Source organism: Muntiacus reevesi, chromosome 2 (genome assembly GCF_963930625.1).
Source record: "Muntiacus reevesi chromosome 2, mMunRee1.1, whole genome shotgun sequence".
NCBI lineage: Eukaryota > Metazoa > Chordata > Mammalia > Artiodactyla > Cervidae > Muntiacus > Muntiacus reevesi.
Window position 1 is genome coordinate 118,352,658 of NC_089250.1, and position 18,796 is coordinate 118,371,453.

Here is an 18,796-nt window from a genome sequence, read left to right on the forward strand (position 1 = left end):
TCACAGAGCATATATTTTTAATTTTAAGCAGGACTACTTGTCAGTCTTTTCTTTCATGGGTTGTACTTTTTGTGTCATATCCAAAAACATATTGCCAAAGTCACCTAAATTTTCATTGTTATTTTGTAGTTTTGCATTTTACATTTAGATCTTTGACCAGTCAGTGTTCAGTTAATTTTTGTGAAAGGTGTGCAAGGTTTTTTTTTTTTTTGGTGTATAAATGTCTAATTGTTTCAGTACTATTTGTTGAAAAGATTGTCCTCTCTCCTTTGAATTGCCATTGCTCCTTTACCAAGGATCAGTTCAGTTCAGTTCAGTTGCTCAGTCACATCTGACTCTTTGTGACCCTATGAACTGCAGCATGCCAGGCTTCCTTGTCCATCACTAACTCCCGGAGCCTGCTCAAACTCATGTCCATCATGTCGGTGATGCCATCCAACCATCTCATCCTCTGTCGTCCCCTTCTTCTCCTGCTTTCAGTCTTTCCCAGCATCAGGGTCTTTTCCAGTGAGTCAGTTCTTTGCATCAGGTGGCCAAAATATTGGAACTTAAGCTTCAGCTTCAGTCCTTCCAATGATTATTCAGGACTGATTTCCTTTAGGAAGATGGTTTGATCTCCTTGCAGTCCATGGGACTCTCAAGAGTCTTCTCCAACACCACAGATCAAAAGTATTAATTCTTCAGTGCTTAGCTTTCTTTATAGTCCAACTCTCATATCCATACATGACTACCGGAAAAACCATAACTTTAACTAGATGAACCTTTGTCAGCAACGTAATGTCTCTGCTTTAGGTTGGTCATAGCTTTTCTTCCAAGGAGCAAACATCTTTTGATTTCATGACTGCAGTCACCATCTGCAGTGATTTTGGAGCCCCCCAGAATAAAGTCTCTCACTGTTTCCATTGTTTTCCCATTTATTTGCCATGAAGTGATGGGACTGGATGCCATGATCTTAGTTTTTTGAATGTTGCGTTTTAAGCCAACTTTTTCACTCTCCTCTTTCACTTTCATCAAGAGGCTCTTTAGTTCTTCGCTTTCTGCCATAAGGGTGGTGTCATCTGCATATCTGAGGTTATTGATATTTTTCCTGGCAATCTTGATTCCAGCTTGTGCTTCATCCAGTCTGGCATTTTGGGTGATGTACTCTGCATATAAGTTAAATAAGGAGGGTGACAAAATACAGCCTTGATGTACTCTTTTCCCAATTTGGAACCAGTCTGTTGTTCCATGTCCAGTTCTAACTGTTGCTTCTTGACCAACATAACAGATTTCTCAGAAGGCAGGTCAGGTGGTCTGGGATTCCCATCTCTTGAAGAACTTTCCACAGTTTATTGTGATCTACACAATCAAAGGCTTTGGTGTAATCAATAAAACAGAAGTAGATGTTTTTCTGGAACTCTCTTGCTTACCAAGGATCAGTTGACTGTATGTATGGGTGAATTTTTGGACCCTCTGTTCTGTTCCATTAATTTTTTTGTCTCTACCACTGATTACTGTCAGTTGATACAGAAAGTCTGTAAGATAGTATCAGTGTTCTGACTTTCTTCTTCTTCAGTATTGTTGGTTATTCTGGGTCTTTTGCCTGTTCATATAAACTTGAGAATCCCTCTGTTAATATCCATAGACTATCTTGTTGAGATTTTAATTGAGATTATGTTGAATCTAGCATTAAAGATGTTTTAACCATGATGTTAAAAATATATGCATTTAGCTTTTAATATACCATTTTTTTTAATAGTGAGAAAAAAGCTAAAGGTTTTGTGAAGTCAAACTGTGATTGAGATTAGGAGATAAATGAGAAAGAAAAATCCCCAAATCTCTCTCTTTCTCTCTCTCTCTCTCACACACACAGAGTATCTCCAGTCACCATTCTAACCTATGAATCACAAATCTTCAATTTCACACAAAAGTCACATATCTTAGTCATAAAGAAACTCTGATAGAAGTAGAGAAGAATGTAAATGTATGAATAGAGCCATATAATTTGGGGAGATTACTTTGAAATTGCAGTAAGTGATTATGCAGCCAAGTGATTATTTGATGTGTGGATTGAATATCAGGTGCTGCTCCGGTATATGGTTTAAATTTAAATTGGTTTTGAAAAAGCTTATTTCTTACAGATTCCTTTCTGTAGTTATTCTGATCCTTTTTTGTTGTTGTTGATTTTATTGGGTGTACTTATAGAACAATGTTAAATTATACTAATGATAGTGAGCATTTCATTCTTATGCTTCTTAACCGTTGGGGTAATTTTTACCTTCATCCATACCTGTATTGGTTCAATTCTTCATATCCACCAGTCTATTTGGCCTGTGGTTGACCACATAGGTTCTGCCTTTGCAAACACACTTGAAAATACCTTCCAGTGTTTTCTCCAAAGCAGCTTGAAGTCTTCTGCTGCTCTCATGACCTAATTTCTCTTCTAGAAGTCAATGATTGTTAAAATTTGGACAAAAGTCCAAATTTATGACTGTCAAGCTAACATAAGGTATTTTGTCCAGTTTTCTTTGTTTCATGTTTTTAGCTCTCATTCTTTTTCAAAGATTCAGATTTTCCTTTGTGAACTGCATCATCTTCTCAGAATGTGAAATCTCAAAATCTTCATTATCTTGTTTTTTCCTTCTGTTTTAAACAGTCTCTTTTTATTTTCTGAAAATAGCCTCTCATAAAATTGCTTTCTGTTTCAGTTTTGTCTTCTTCTGTCTCTGTACTTTCTCAATTATATATAATTATATCCATTTTTTTCCCCAGCAACCTTCAAATGGCCCTCATTGAGATGTTATTTCCAGTTTACCGTCATATGGTTTAGTAACAGTTTACACACATATTGATAGAGCATTGTGTCAACATTTATCAGTTGGGTAATCTAGGAGAAGGGTATATGGCATTATAGTGTTGTTCTGACATTTGTGTTAGAAAAAATTTTCAGAATAAAGAAGTTAGAAATTATTGATAGTAATAATAATAGTAATACATCAGTAATTGGTTTTTGCCTAACAATGATTATATATCAAGCACCATTCCAGGCACTTTAACATATATTATTACCTCATTTAATCCTTTTACCAGCCTAGTGAGATACTCGTATTCTCATTTCTTAGGTCAGGAAAATGAAGCATAGATAAAGAAACTTGCCCTTTGTGTTATAGACCTAGTGAGTGACAGAGCTGAGATTTGAACTCAGATAATCTGCATTAATTGGATAATGTAGGAATGAATAAGTCCTTGTTTTCAAAGGGCTTATAATCAATTAGAGGTGACATGTATGCAGGTTTCTTTCATTTATGCTATAAAATAAGTTATGGATCATAAAACAGTTTTATCTAGTTGAGGGGCATTAAGACTTGGACGAGATATGAGTTTAGTTTTGGGTCTCATGGTGGAAGTATTAGAAATGTAACTTAAGGCATATGAACTTTATTTGGTAGGCGCTGGACAGCACTGCGAATCTATGGCCCAAAGATACTGAGTATTTTCAATAGCTAGTTACTATCAGCCAACATAAAAACTTAAGTTCTAGGCTGGAGCAGTGTCTTTTATACTATTTTGGCTTCTCTAGGTACCAGTTCTTTGTCCACATATTCAGTTAGTGATCAAGACCTTTTGGCCCTTTCTTTGAGATATTTTTAATTCATCACTTCCTTACATGTGGTTCACATTTATGCTGAAATCTAATATAAGCCATTATTCCATTCCTTATTCATGCTTTGGCAGTCTCTGGTAATTGGCTATTGATTAAAATGTTGGTCTGAGGGAGGCAGGTATATTGAGGGATGAAATAGAAGAATGAATTGGATTCAGGCTGTTTGTGGTCCCCTAAGCCATATATGTGGAGAAGGAAATGGCAACCCACTCCAGTATTCTTGCCTGGAGAATCCCGTGGACACAACTGAAGCGACTTAGCAGCGGTAGCAGCAGCAAGCCATGTATGAGTCTCCTTGTCCCTGAAAAACATGCACTTTTGTGCCATTTCTTTTTTCTTTTTCTAGAAAGCTTTCACCTTTCATTTCTGCCCAACTCAAACCTCATACTTTATAGTTCATCCCAAATTCTTTCCTATTCAAAACCATTTCCCAAAGTATGTCAACTGTTTCTCCAAAAACATAACTCTTGTCTCTACTATTCATTTGCCAAATGATTCTTTTTGCTTACCACTTGAAAAATGTTTCATCTTGTCTATTCAGTTACAGATGGTAAAGTCATAGTAATAATTATCAGTATTTAAAATTTAATAATTCAACTATATTTTGAATCAATAAAGATAAAATAGTTAAATGTGAACAAATTAGGGTCTTACCTATGGATCAGCAATTTAAATGTTCTTAAAAATCTCTTTCTTGGGTTGAAAGAAAAATCAGGCCTGAAATCAAGTATGAGAAGTAGCTTCAGAGAAGAATAATAACCTCATGAAAAATATTGAATATTTGAGAATTTAGAGATTTGGGAATATTTGTTAAAACCTAGAAAACTTATTAGAAAATATATTTCTACTTTCGAAATTTAATGCATCCATTAGTTTAACTTTAATCCTGATATGTTAATGTAGATGTTATATTGGAGAGAATACTTTTTTAGTATATTATTTTAAATATTGAAATTTCACATATATCACAAGTTCTTATATTAAAAAGTAACTGGGATTATGTGTAATGTGAATGCAGTACTTTTTAGATTGCTATAGCTATGACTTCTGGTTAAAAAATTGTGTTTTTCATGTCCATGAAACACATTACCCCTAGTTTTTATTTCCTCTTATTCAACATATGTGTTATGTGGAACAAAGGAAACTTTAAAATTTTTAAAAAAAATTTTTAAAAAGAGTAGATATTTTTAAAGGTAGTTTAAGATTAGGAAATATGTGGTGTGTATAACTTTGTTAAAACCTTGTTTAGTCTTTACTGGAAAAGACGGTTTATCAGCAATGTAAAAACAAAAGAAGAATAGCACTGTATTTATCTTAACTATCTGCTGGAACTTCCCAGAAATAGGAGTCCAGAGGTATATCCAAACTGGGGATTAATGAGGGTAACATTTAAAAAAAGATGTGAAGTTTAAGAGAGTAATTAAAATTAAAAGCTAAAGATCAATCAGTGCAGAAAAGTAAAATAAATATAATTTTTTCTAGGCAAGGCCTTTTCCCAGAGGTTTCTGTTTCTACTCTAGTTCCTAAGGAGTAAGATTTACTTAACCAACGTGTAAAATACATGAAAGGAGGGACTGCAGATGATAACTGTGTTAATGACAACTAGAATTGATGGAAATTTTCAGTGAAAACAATTCACTATCTGAGATGAGTAAAAGTCATAAGGCTTTGTGATAATAAATAATTTGTAATAATCACTGTAATAATTTCATAATCTTTATTTCTTTCTGAAATTATATTGTATATCTTTTTCCTCCAACTTCTTCCCCTGCCCTTCCAGAGGCTCTCCCTATAGAGAATCTCCCTTGGGTCATTTTGAAAGCTTTGGAGGGACCCCCTTTTTCCAGGCTCAGAAGATGTTTGTAGATGTACCAGAAAATACGGTGATACTGGATGAGATGACCCTTCGGCATATGGTTCAGGATTGCACTGCTGTAAAAACTCAGTTACTCAAGCTGAAACGGCTGCTGCATCAGGTTAGTACATAGGGAATATTTTCAACTCTGATATTTTGAATTGCAAATGGATTGACTTTACTTTTTTTTTTAAAGTAAAGTTGAGTTTCTAATGACTATTTAGATTTGTGGAGAAATAATGGTCGTAAATAGTACCCAACAAACTCTTCTGAGGAAAAACACTTGGGGTTTTGCATGATGGTCTCTGTAAAGTCATCAACATTTACAAGCTATATAATATTTGGTGAGCTCTCTGCTTCTGTTTCCTCATTTTTATAGTACCTATGTTGTAAGGTTGTTAAGAGAGCTAGAGTTCATGGTTACAAATTGAGTGACTTAATATCTGAAACATAGTAGGTGTTCAGTCATCAGTGGCTGCTACTGTAAGTTCAGCTAAGTGAGAAATAAGAAACAGCATTTTATATAATCATAGTCACATAATCCCACTTTGGTTTAAAACCTTCAAGTTTAAACTTCCCCAGTCTTCTCATTTTTTTGGAGAAAACATAGACTCAGAGCAGTGATGTGGTTGTCCACGTGGTGAGCTGATAGTAGAAGCTGACTTCTGATTCAGTAGTATTTTCTTGGTTTGAACAGTTAACACAGACAGAAAGGGTCCAATGTAAATCAAAAAACTAAGGAATAAAATACTATAAGTCAGGAATATCTTTAGTTTTAAATCTATATTTGTGTTTTGTAGACTGGGCAAGTTTAACTTAAAATTATGGTTGAGAAAGAACAGTCTGGATTCTCTGCACAACTTACTTTTTGAGTTACCTTCCTCAGGATTGTATGTTCTAGCTTGTATGAGCAGGGACCACGTCTTAGAATTTCTGGTGGCCATCCAAACCGTTTGGAGGCCGTTGAGATAAATGCTCAGTAAAGGCTATTTGAAATGAAATGTGGCTCCTCTGTTAGTAACTACAATTACTGTGAATATCTTCTTAGTCATGTAAATCATTTTATATTGCTCAATTATGGCTTTGCTGTACTGCTCTTCTCTATTCTTGTAGATATTTGAGTAGTTTGAGTAGCCCCCCTTTTAAAAAAGATTTATTCATATATTTTTGACTTTCTGTTGCTGTGCATGGACTTTCTGTAGTTGTGGCGAGGGGGGTGCGCCTCTCCATTGCAGCGCAGGGGCTTCTCATTGTGGTGGCTTCTCTTGCCATGGAGCACAGGCTCTAGCGCACAGGGTCAAGAGCGCTGGCTCAGTAGTTGTGCGCAGGCTTAGTTGCTCCGCGGCATGTGAGATCTTCCTGCAACAGGGATCGAAACCATGTCCCCTGCTTTGGCAGGAGGATTTGTCACCACTGGACCAGTAGGGAAGCCCTGATATTTGACTGCCTTCTTAAAAGACACCTATCTGTGTAAGGCCAGGTGGAAAAAAAGTGGAGAATCCTTTTTGGACCTGAGATTCTTAGATTTCTCTTAAGGCAGAAAGAGATTCAATCAAATACCCAGACAGAGTTTACACCTTAGTTTAACTGTAACTGGGAGATAGATTCAGTTCATAGCGTCTCCCTGTTTGCTGGTCTGGGGAGAAGATTTTTTGATCAGGAGCTTCAGCGACATTGGAAAGAAAAGGTAGAAGAGGTGAGAAGTAGCTGAAATGTGTTAAATATGTATGTGGAGTTAGTACTAGCTTTACCCTGTTTTATGTCTGGGTGTTTTGCCCTGAAACATGAAGCATGATTGAAATCATCTAATTAAGGCTGAGCCACCTCTAGTAATGAGAGAAGTAGCATAATACAGGAGAGTCTAGGTGGATTGGTAACCAATGATAAGTACCATAAATGCAGAAAACTATTTTTTGGATACTTTATGAAAAAACTGTGAATATTTTAGTGGCTTTTTTCTGTCATAATGAAATTTTAGATAGTACACATTGATCAAATTGACTTTATCCTTTGTTTATGCAGTGAAAACAAGTTGTGAGAAGAAAACTGCAGAATCTGTTTAGGACATCTTTAACATTTCCCAAAATGCTGATAGAAGTTAAAAGCTGAATTAGTCCAGTATTAGGCAGTATAACTGCCTCTTAATTTTTCTCTTTTAGTAATTATAAAAACTTCAGTGTGATATGTGTACATGGTTTTAAAAAAAATCACATAGTATCCAGAAGCTTATTGAAAAAAGCAATATTTCTCTCCTTCTCCACTTTAGCCAGTCTTTTCTAATCTGAACAGGTTACTAAGTGTCTTTAGAATTATCATACAGAGATTTTTTTCATCATCTTCTGGGATTGGGACTGTTATTTCTTGGATAACTTATTTTCTTTTTTCTTAGTTTGCTCTCATATTTAGCAGAAATATATCATTAATTTACTTCCTAAGAGAGGGCAAATGGATGGTACTTTTTTCCCTAGCTGATATGTCATTGAAATCTCTATCCACTTTCATATTTAGTTTATATTAATAGTTTGGCAGGGGTGGAATACTTTGGCTGCCATAGAAATGAGTTTTTCCTTAGAAATTTGAAGTCGTTACTTTTCTAGGATCCAGTTTAGCCACTGAGAAAAGTCTTCTACATTCTAATCCATTTTACCTTGTGTTTTGTATGCTTTTAATCTCTCTGGGAGACTTTTAGTCTTTTATTTCTGGCATTCTGCAGTTTCAGTGATGTCCTGGGATTTAAATTTTGTTGTACTTGTTCATTTTCCACTTAATGTGTTGGTAATCACTGAGTTTCATGAAGATTCATGTAGTGTGAAATTTCCTTAAGTCATTTCTATGATTATTTTATTTATCCTGTTTTCTCTGGGTGTCTGAGTGTATCTTTCTGGAATTTTTGGAAATCCAAACTAGAACTTATGAGTTAAGTTTTCAGTCTTTCTTTCTTTCATATTTTCCTTTTCTTTAAGTTTGATTACATTTTCTGGTGTATTTCCTCACCTTCATATTCCACCTCCCTGTTTCTGTTGAATTATTTACCTTGGCAGTTGTATTTTCAGTTTCTAAGAGCTCTTTATTGTGCCTTTCCTTTTTCATAATCATTCAGTTCTTATTTTGTCTTATTTTGTTAGTAAATATATTAAGTAGCTTGTTTCTGTTCTGTTTTGTTAAGATTTCTGAAGTGCCTTACATTATTATCTCTTTCTAAATGGTCATTTTGTTTTTTGTGTTTTAGTTTCTCTTTCTTTTGGAATATTTCTTCAGATATATAATGAGTCTTTGTTGTTTATTAATATTTAAGGTTAAAGGGTAAAAAAGTTGATTCAGGACTCTTTAACATGGGTTGGTCTTGTCACTTTACAGTGACACATGAATGTTAGTGGACCCTCAGTACTTAACTAAGTAGAGTGTTTTTCCTTCTCAGGTTGTTACTGTTTCTCCAGAGAAGAAACTTCTGCTTTTTTTTCTTCTTGGAATAGAGTTAGAAGACTGAGAATCTATTCTTGCCTTATGCAGACTTCCAGTTAATTCCCATATTTCTTACTCACATGAGCATGAGTGGTTTTGGTCATCCATTTTCTTCACTCTTAGTTCATTATTTTCCCTGTTTGCTTTTATCATATTATCACATTCAGCATCTGTTTTAACCTTGGAGTGAGAAATGAAAAATCGAATGTGGAGTAGTGAGAAGTACATGATGGTATCTGTTTGATATTTTTCTTTGGGATTACAATATATTTGATCTTGATGATTCATACTTGTCTATCTATTTGATCCTGGTGATTCATATGTCTCCCTGGCATGAGCATGAGCATGAGTGTTTTATGAACTATCAGGTATGCCATACAAATGTTTTGTTTTGTTGTTTCCTCTCAGCGCCAGTGTTGAGAATAAAACCAGTAGTGTGTCTCTCACATAATTCTCTTGTTTGTCGGTCTCCGTCTCTTTCTCTTTGTTCCTCTCTCTCTCTCTCTGTCTCTGTGTGTGGGGGGAATGGATGCATGGGTGCAGTGCTGGGTGGATGGACCATTTACTGCAGTAGCATCCTGGATGAGTGCACTAAAAGTTGAGGAGCTGCTGAATGATTGCCACCTGGTGGCAGAGAACCACAAAAAAGTCAGGGAACTCAAGGTTCTCTATCCCCAGACTTTTTTCATCATAACAGGAAAAATAAGTTCATGAAATATATGTAAAAAGAGCGTATACAATTTAAGGGTACCTTTTAATGAATAACATGACCCAGTTTTATACTCACCACCCAGGTTAAGGAATGAGACATTAAGAAGTGTTCATTTTCATTCTTCATTGCAGTATGTGCCCTTTCCAGAATCTAGTATTCCCCGCATTTCTTTTTCTGTTAATTTTTGGCCATCTCTGTTGACTCACATGGTTAAGTATCTGCCTGCAGTGCAGGGGACCCAGGTTCTTTTCCTGGATTGGAAAGATTCCCTGGAGAAGGGAATGGCAACCCACTCCAGTATTCTTGACCTGGAGAATATTATGGACAGAGGAACCTGGCAGGCTACAGTTCATGGGGTCACAGAGTTGGACACGACTGAATGACTAACACTTTCACAGTCTGTGTCCCTATAAATATACTAGTTTTGTCTCTTAGAACTTTATATAAATGAAATTATAGTGTAAGTATTTCTCTGTGAATTGCTTCTTCCATTCAGCGTTTTCTTTAAGGATCTTTAATATTTATGTTTAGTTCTGCTTCATTAATTTTCATTTTTGTAGTGTCCAATTCTGAGCAGTTTCTCTCTCTATTTTACTATTGATGTCCATTTTGGTTCTTTCCAGGGTTTCTTTTTTGCTATGACAGATATTATTGATATGAAGTATTCCTGGTATACATGTATGAAAATTCTTCTGGAATAACTAACTAGGAGTGGAATTTCTGTGTCATGGGGCATAGAAATATTCCAGAAATACAAAACTATTTCCCAAAATTGTTCAATCTGTTTCACTCTCTTCAAATAGTAAATGCTTTTTTGCATTGTTCTGCATCTGAGCAACACTTGGTATTATCAGACTTCTTAATTTTTGTCATGTGATGGGACTCTAGTAGTATTTAGTTGTGGCTTTATTCTGCATTTCAAAATCAGGAAATTCTAAAACATTGACATATTACTACCATTTAATCCTCAGAGCCCATTCAGATTTTGCCCTTTGTCCTGGTGTAGTATTTTTTTATAACAAAAAGATCTGGTTTACCATCCCATGTTGCTTTTAAAAGTTGTCACGTTTTTGTAGATTTCTTCAAACTGTGGTACTTGCTCAATTTTCTTTTCACTTTGTTGACCATAATATATTTACTTTTAACCAATTCTGACTATAATCAGCTTCTCACTGCCTCTCCTGTGCACTTGACCTCCTCACCCCTCCAGGATCCTGAATCTCCATGCCTGGCTCCTCTCCCGTGCACACCTTCCTCACCCTACGTGGGCTCTGACTCCTTGTCAGCCTCGTGGATTCTGACACTCCACGCCAGTCTCCTCTTCCTGTGGATGCCGCTTCACTCTGCTTGGCCTTGACACTACAGATGTCAGTTGATGCCTGCACGTGGGTGTCGTCTTAACCCTACTTGGGTCTGACGCCTGACACCGGGCCTTTTCCTGCAGAGATACCCTCTTCCTGCTGCTTGAGCTCTGGTAGCTCTCTAAAGGCCCTCCTGTGGGAGTGTGCCCGCTCCACGCCACTCTGCTTAGACTTACAGCCCACACCAGGCTGCACATATATCCTCCTCATTCTATTCAGATTTGACTCTGGTATCAAATTGTTCTCCCATCCCCTCTGTGTACGCCCTTTTCAGTCTTCTAAGCTCTGACGTGCCTTGGTAAGCTGGCCACCAGCAGGGACCTGTTGTTCAGCCTCCTTAGATTCTGAAACCCTGTGCTGGACTGTCCTTTTTGGTTGGAGACGTATTTATTTATTTATTTTTGCCTCATTCAGGAAGATAAAGGAAAGTGAGGAGGGAAAATAAGCAAATTTTAAAAAAATGATTGACTTCGTCAAGGTAGAATTTGCCTTCAAATAAAGTGTGCCTATTTTAAGTATATAATTTGAGTTTTGATGAATATATACAGCTGTGTAACCGCTGCCACAACAATCAAGATATAGGACATTTCTGTCACTGCTAAAATTCTCTCATGTTCCTTTGTAATCAGTCTTCTCTCAAACCTGGCCCAGGCAACCATTGCTCTGCTTTCTGTTACTAAGGTTTTGTCCTTTCTAGAATTTCATCTGAAAGGTTTGTCTTCCTCTAACCTATACAATGTGTGCTTTTTTGTTGCTGGATTTTTTCACTTACCATAATGATTTTGATACTCATCTGTGTTTTGTGAGTTTCAGTATATTACTTTTTATTGTTTTGATAACATTCCATTATGTGTGTGTGCGTATACCACAGTTTTATTTTCATCCATTTACTTGTTGATAGACATTTGAGTTATTTTTAGTTGTGGGTTAATTGAGACAATGTTAAGTTTCCAGAATAATGATGAAAGTTAGTGATAATAGATGTATTAAAAAATTAGAATTTGAATTCAGGACATTTTTTCCACTTGTCTGTTGTGTGATCTTGGATAAGTTAAATTACTTAAACTTCTTATGCCTAGATTTCCTCATAAAAGAAGTAGAAATTATAGTAGCTCCTGTTTCAGGAGATGTAAAGAAAGCATGAGGAAATTTAGATCAAGTGCTAAGCATAGTGTCTGATGCATAGAAAGCAGTTAATAATGTTAGTTGATATATTACTGACAGTAGCAACATCAATAATGATAAAAATGTGGTCAAGAATTTTTAATTACTTGTAGTGCTTATAATTTTATGTAGCTGCCTAAAAAGCTAATTCTTTTTACTTTAGAATCCATGGATTGTTATTTCATCATTCAATATACTTTATTAAACACTTGTTGAGTTTTAAGGATTGTGCTGGTAATGAAGATAAAAAGAAGATGTAATTCTTCTCCTGTGTCTAGTACATTGTTCTTAAAACTATGTGTTACAGCTGGTTAGTAGATTTTGAAATAAATTTTGTCCATCGTAACTATTTTTCCTAATAAAGTAGAATAGTATAGAAACTATGCTGTGCTTAGTCACTCAGTCATGTCCAAATCTTTGCGACCCCATGGACTTAAGCCCACCAGGCTCCTCTGTCCACGGGGATTCTCCAGGCAAGAATACTGGAGTGAGTTGCCATGCCTTCCTCCATGGGATCTTTCCTAACCCAGGGATCGAATCCAGGTCTCCCACACTGTACGCATGTTCTTTATAGTCTGAGCCACCAGGGAAGCCCAAGAATACTGGAGTGGGTAGCCTATCCCTTCTCCAGGGGATCGTCCCAACCCATGAATTGAGCCGGGGTCTCTTGCTTTGCAGGCAGGTTCTTTACCAGACGAACTACCAGGGAAGCCAGTAAACCAGATGGTTTGAGGAGTTAAATATTTTTTTAAATGTGGAAAGGTTAGAAGAAATCTACAACTAGTATTTTTAAATGCAAAAATAAACCTATAGAAAAAGATATCTATATGTACAAGTTGAACACTTAGGTTTAATAAAAAAGTTTAAACTGATGAAATGTATAAATAAGGTTTGCTTAGAATATTACAGATTTTAGCCATATATAACAATGTTCTAGTTAATTTGAATGTCAGTAAAATTTTTCTATTTTGAGAATGTCTTTGCCCCAAGCATCTGTAAGGATCAACTCATTTCTTAAACTTATTGAAAATCAGACTTTATATTTTTATAATCTTTCCAAATATAGTTTGAGTCTTTTGATTTTAAATCCCATAGGTGAATTACAGCATTACTCAAAAATTTATCTTAGCGCACATTCTACAGTTTGTGTGATGTGATAGGATGTTTTTCCATTTATTTCTGCTTTTTAAAAAAGTGACTTATGAAAAGAAAATGAAAAAAATCTCTCCTCTTCCTCCACTCCCTTTCCTAGGATGCCTCTTGTGATTGTGTTGTAGCATATCAGAAACACAAGAGAGCTTTGTTGACATCACTAATGCCACTTGTCAGCAGAGATTGGTCAGTGCTGCCAGGCTTTTGGTTAGTTCATTTCAAGTGTCCATGTCCGTTGCAGCTGCTTTGGAACTGATAGGAAAATCCCAGTTTTTGCAAACTAATGGAAGACCCACCTGGGTAAGATGGAATTTGTTATAGGGTTTCCTACATGTTAATATGTGAAAAGTTTAAATATTGAAACAAAAGTTTACTTTAATGCTTTGTTGAAAAAGAAAAATGGTAGATGGTGGAAGTCTTCCTCTTAGAACAGAGGAAGGTTTACCTGTCTTTTTGAATCTTTAATAAAATGCTAATGACATAAGAGTTAATCAACTTAAGGTTAATTGCATTCAGAGCTCAGAAATCCTAACTAGGACTTCCTTGGTGGTCTAGTGGTTAAGACTTTGCCTTACAATGCAGGGGTCATGAGTTCCATTCTTGGTCGGGGAACTAAAATCTCACATGCCTCATGGCCAGAAACCCAAAATATAAAGTGCAAGCAATATTGTTACAAGTTCAACTAGAACCCACAGAAACTGCTGAAACACTTCTCTTAATAAAGCAGCTAGAATACTTGGATAATCAGTTAGCTATGAATTGTTTATTTTTGTGCAGTGGTGTGTTATAGTTTTTATGTTTTTTATCTATGCATTTATTAAATATGTTTATACAAAATGCTTATAACAGTGCCCAACATTGGTCAATAAACATTAGCTCCTGAGGTGGTGCTAGTGTTAAAGAACCTGCCTGCCAATTCAGGAGACATAAGAGACACGGTCAGGAAGATCCTGACCTGATCCTGGGTCAGGAAGATCCCCTGGAGGAGGAAATGGCAACCCACTCCAGTATTTGTGCCTGAAATCCTATCGACAGGGGAGCCTGGTGGGCTATATAGTCCATGGGGTCACAGAGTCAGACATGACTGAAGTGACTGAGCACGGCGCTAGTGTGTGTAGTGTGAAGCATGGTTGTTATTCAGTGATTCTTAAAAAGGGAATGTTTTCTGTACATTTTATGATTCTCCCCCACCACCCCCAAAGCTTAAAAGGACTTCTCTCAAAAATGTTTCCTAATTTTGGCCTGAATACTTTTCATCTAAGTCAAGGTTTTATAGAGAGTACTACTATTATTTAGTGTCAAAGTTATTTGGAGGGTATGTGGTTTTATTATAGATAGAATTGGAGATTATATTCATGATCTTTAAACTCTGGTGCCTTGATGGAAATAATAGCCTTTTCTTTCTTTGATCTCTTGAATCTATACTATTAGCCTGTTAAAAATTGGAAGGCTCTGAGACTTGCCTTTGAGACATGTGGTTGTTCAGTTCTTCAGTTGTGTCCAACTCTTAGCGATATGCCAGTAACTTAAACATTGATGAATCCCGGTTGTCTTAGGCCATGCTATAAATTTATTTTATTTAGAATAATTTTTTTAATTTTCAAAAATGCAGGTTTGGTATACAAGACTTCTTTTTTAATTAATTTCTAATCTGGTGGCTCAGCAGTAAAAAAAAAAAAACAAACCCCTGCAGTGCAGGAGCTAAAGGGATCGATCCCTGGGCTGGGAATATCCCTTGGAGAAGGAAATGGCAACCCACTCTAGTATTCTTGCCTGGGAAATCACATGGACAGAGGAGCTTGGCGGGCTAGAGTCTATGGGGTTGCAAAGAGTCAGACACGACTTAGCAACTAAATAACAACAAATCTTAAAACTTTAAGCAAAGAATAATGTCTATAGGATATAAATTCTTTGGAATGTATTGATATTTCCTTTGTGTCCTAAAGCAAAACTTCTGAAACTTTTGAAAACTTTTCCTTTGGCCATATAGTAAATATATTTTAGCCCTTTTAGATAAGAGGCAAAATTGATGTTGTATTTGTTGTTCAGTCGCTCAGTCGTGTCCGCCTCTTTCTGACCCAGTGGGTTGCAGCTTGCCAAGCTTCCCTATCCACTATCTTCAGCTTCTGTCACCCCCTACTCTTCATGCCTTTAATCTTTCCCAACATCAGGGTCTTATTCACTGACTTAGCTGTTTGTATCAAGTGGCCAAAGTATTGGAGCTTCAGCTTCCAACACCATTCAGTGAATATTGAGGGTTGATTTTCTTTAAGATTGACTGGTTTGATCTCCTTGCAGTCCAAGGGACCCTCAAGAGTCTTCTCTTTCAAATAGTACAGTTGGAAAGCATCAATTCTTTGGCAGTCAATCTTCTTTATGGTCCAACTCTCATATCCTTACATGACCACTGGAGAAATCATAGTTTTGACTATATGGGCCTTTGTTGATAAAGTGATGCCTCTGCCTCTTAATACACTGTCTTGGCTTGTCATAGCTTTTCTTCCAAGGAGCAAGCATCTTCTAATTTCATGGCTGCAGTCACTGCATCCAGTAACATGCTGATGTTAGAGCTCCAGAAAATAAAGTCTATCACTGTTTCCATTTTCTTCCCCATCTATTTGCCATGAAGTGATGGGACCAGATGCCATGATCTTAGTTTTTGGAATGTTGAATTTTAAGCCAGCTTTTTCACTCTCCTCTTTCAACCTTCATCAAGAGGCTCTTTAGTTCCTCTTCACTTTGTGCCACAAGGGTGGTGTCATCTGCATATCTGAGGTTATTGATATTTCTCCCAGCAGTCTTGATTCCAGCTTGTGATTCATCCAGCCCAGTGTTTCACATGATATACTCTGCATATAAGTTAAATAAGCAGGGCATCAATATACAGCCTTGATGTACTCCTTTCCCATTTTGAACCAGTCCATTGTTCCATGTCTGGTTCTAACAATTGCTTCTTGACCTGCATACAGATTTCTCAGCAAACAAGTAAGGTCGTCTGCTAGTCCCATATCTTTAAGAATTTTCTGTGGTTTGTTGTGATCCACACAGTCAAAGGCTTGAGTGTAGTCAATAAAGCAGAAGTAGATTTTTTTCTGGAATTCTCTTGCTTTTTCTGTTATCCAGCAGATGTTGGCATTTTGATGTCTGGTTCCTCTGCCTTTTCTAAATCCAGCTTGTACATTTGGAAGTTCTAGGTTTATATACTGTTGAAGTCCAGCATGAAGAACTTTGAACATTATCTGCTAGTGTGTGAAGTAAACCTGTGAGTTGTATGGTAGTTTGCAGAATCTTTGGCATTGCCCTTCTTAGTAGTATTATACTGTATACATATGTCATAGCCTGTTTATCTGTTTAGCAGTTGAAAGATATTTGTGTCTTTTTCCAGTTTTTGGCAGTTATGAATAAAGCCACTATAAACATTCGTGCACAGATTTTCATGTGAGGATGTTTTAATTTTTCACCTGGGCACGGGAATGCTGGGTGATAAGTATATATCCTAACTTCTTGGGAAATCACCAAGCTGTTTTCCAAAGTGGTTATTTGATTTTGTATTCCTACTATGATTAATGAGAGTTCCAAGTATTCTGCATCCTGGTCCACACTGATACTGTCAATATTTTTCAAAAGCTCTTCCCATAGGTATGCATTGGTATCTCACTCTGGTTTTAATTTGCATTTGACTAATGACATTTAGCATCTTTTTTTTTTTTTTATAGCATCTTTTCTTATGCTTATTTTCCAATTGTGTATCTTCTTTCATGAAGTGTCTATTTTTTTGCTAACAAAATTTTTGTTTGTTTTATTTTTGATTATTGATAGTTTTTATATATATATTTTTTATCAGTTATGTAAATAATGAGACAAATGGATATTGAAAAAATTGAATGTACTTTTTGGGCAAGTATTTAAAATTTGAGTTAATGAAGTCAGTTAAAACCCTAGGTTTTCACATTATCATTATTTTTTTGTTGCTCTTGTTAAAAGTAGTCACTTTATAAATGCCTTTTACCTGTTTTGGTGATGGTTTGCAGTTGTCAAAAAACCTGCTTGGCTTCATTGATTTCTTTTTTTTCCCTGCATGTTTTAAATTGGCTTCACTGATTTCTGTTTCTTGATTTTCAATTTCTTTAATTTCCATACTCTTATTTTCATCTTTCTGTTTGTGCTGGCTTTATTTTGCTCCAGTTATGGATTTGACAACTTTGCTTTAATATAAGTATCTGGTACAATAATTTTTCCTTCTAAGCACTGCTTTAATTGTGTTCCACAGATTTTGATATGTGGTTTCATTTTCCTTTCAACTCAAATGGCAACCCACTCCAGTACTCTTGCCTGGAAAATCCCATGGACAGAGGAGCCTTTTAGGCTACAGTTAATGGGGTTGCAAAGAGTTGGACACGACTGAGCGACTTCACTTCACTTCAAAATATTTTCTAATTTACCTTGGTACTTCTTTTGACCCATGGATCAAAGAAGTTTCTTGTATTTGAAGATTTTTTTTCTGGTTTTGATTCTCTATTTAGCATTCTATTATGTTCAGAGAGCACTTTCCATTTTCAATTCTTTTAAATTGAACTATTCAAATATGTAGGTTCATGTCTTTCGCCAGATATGCAGTGTATTTATCCATTATTTCTTCAAAAATTTTTGCCCCGAGCCCTACCTTCTATGACTTCAGTGATATAAATATTAGATCTCTTGTTATTGTCCTATAGCTCCTGCACCAAGCTCTATTTTTTACCCCTCCCCCAACTTTTTTTCTCTTTATTGTTCAGATTGGATTTCTGTTGATCTATCTTTATGTTCAATCTGTAACTCAAATACTGATACTGTATTTAGTCTGTCTAAGTACCATAATATTTAGTGCATCTAGTATCTAATGCATCTAGTGCATTAAATTTTTTTGGTTATTGAATCTTTGCTGTTCTAACATTGTCATTTTCCGCTTTGTGTGTTGTCTTTGCTGAGACTTTCTGTTCCCTTTAAGAGTTCACCCTTACTTTTGGAGAATTTTTATAATGGCTCTATTAAAATCTCTTGTAGTTAGTTTTAATTTTTTTTGTCATTTAATTTTAACTTTTTAATTTTGTCATTGATGTTAATTGTCTTTTTCTGTGCTTCTTGAGGTTTTCTTTCTTTGTACATTGAGTAGTTTTGGATTATATCTTAGATGCTTGAATGTTGTATTATGAGACTCTTAATATTGTTTAAATGAAAATATTGTTTTCCATTTAAAACAAAAATATTGTTTATGGAAAATGTTGATTTTTTTTTTTTTTTTCTTTTCTTTTAAGCAGATACATTATTTGGTTGGAATCACATGGCAAGTTCTGATTAGCCACCTTTGGGTTGTGGTTGTAATGTCAGTTGTTTCCAAAGCCTTTGTCGTGCCTTCCAGGTCTGTTTTGAGTGTACACCTTCCAGTGGCCAGCTTGGGACTTAGGCAG

The 18,796-nt window shown here is 35.8% G+C and overlaps 1 protein-coding gene across 5 annotated transcripts in view; it reads left to right on the forward strand.

Moving 5' to 3' along the window:
- The window catches only part of CCSER2 (coiled-coil serine rich protein 2), a 166,993-nt gene that overhangs the window by 90,227 nt on the left and 57,970 nt on the right, over positions 1-18,796 (forward strand). For 4 of the 5 annotated variants that reach the window (XM_065922727.1, XM_065922728.1, XM_065922729.1 and 1 more), the window contains one exon: positions 5,424-5,619. The exons of the other annotated variant lie outside the window; for it this stretch is intronic. In XM_065922727.1, the coding sequence (XP_065778799.1) occupies positions 5,424-5,619 (196 nt within the window). The remainder of the gene's footprint in view (positions 1-5,423; positions 5,620-18,796) is intronic. 5 annotated transcript variants of the gene reach the window in all.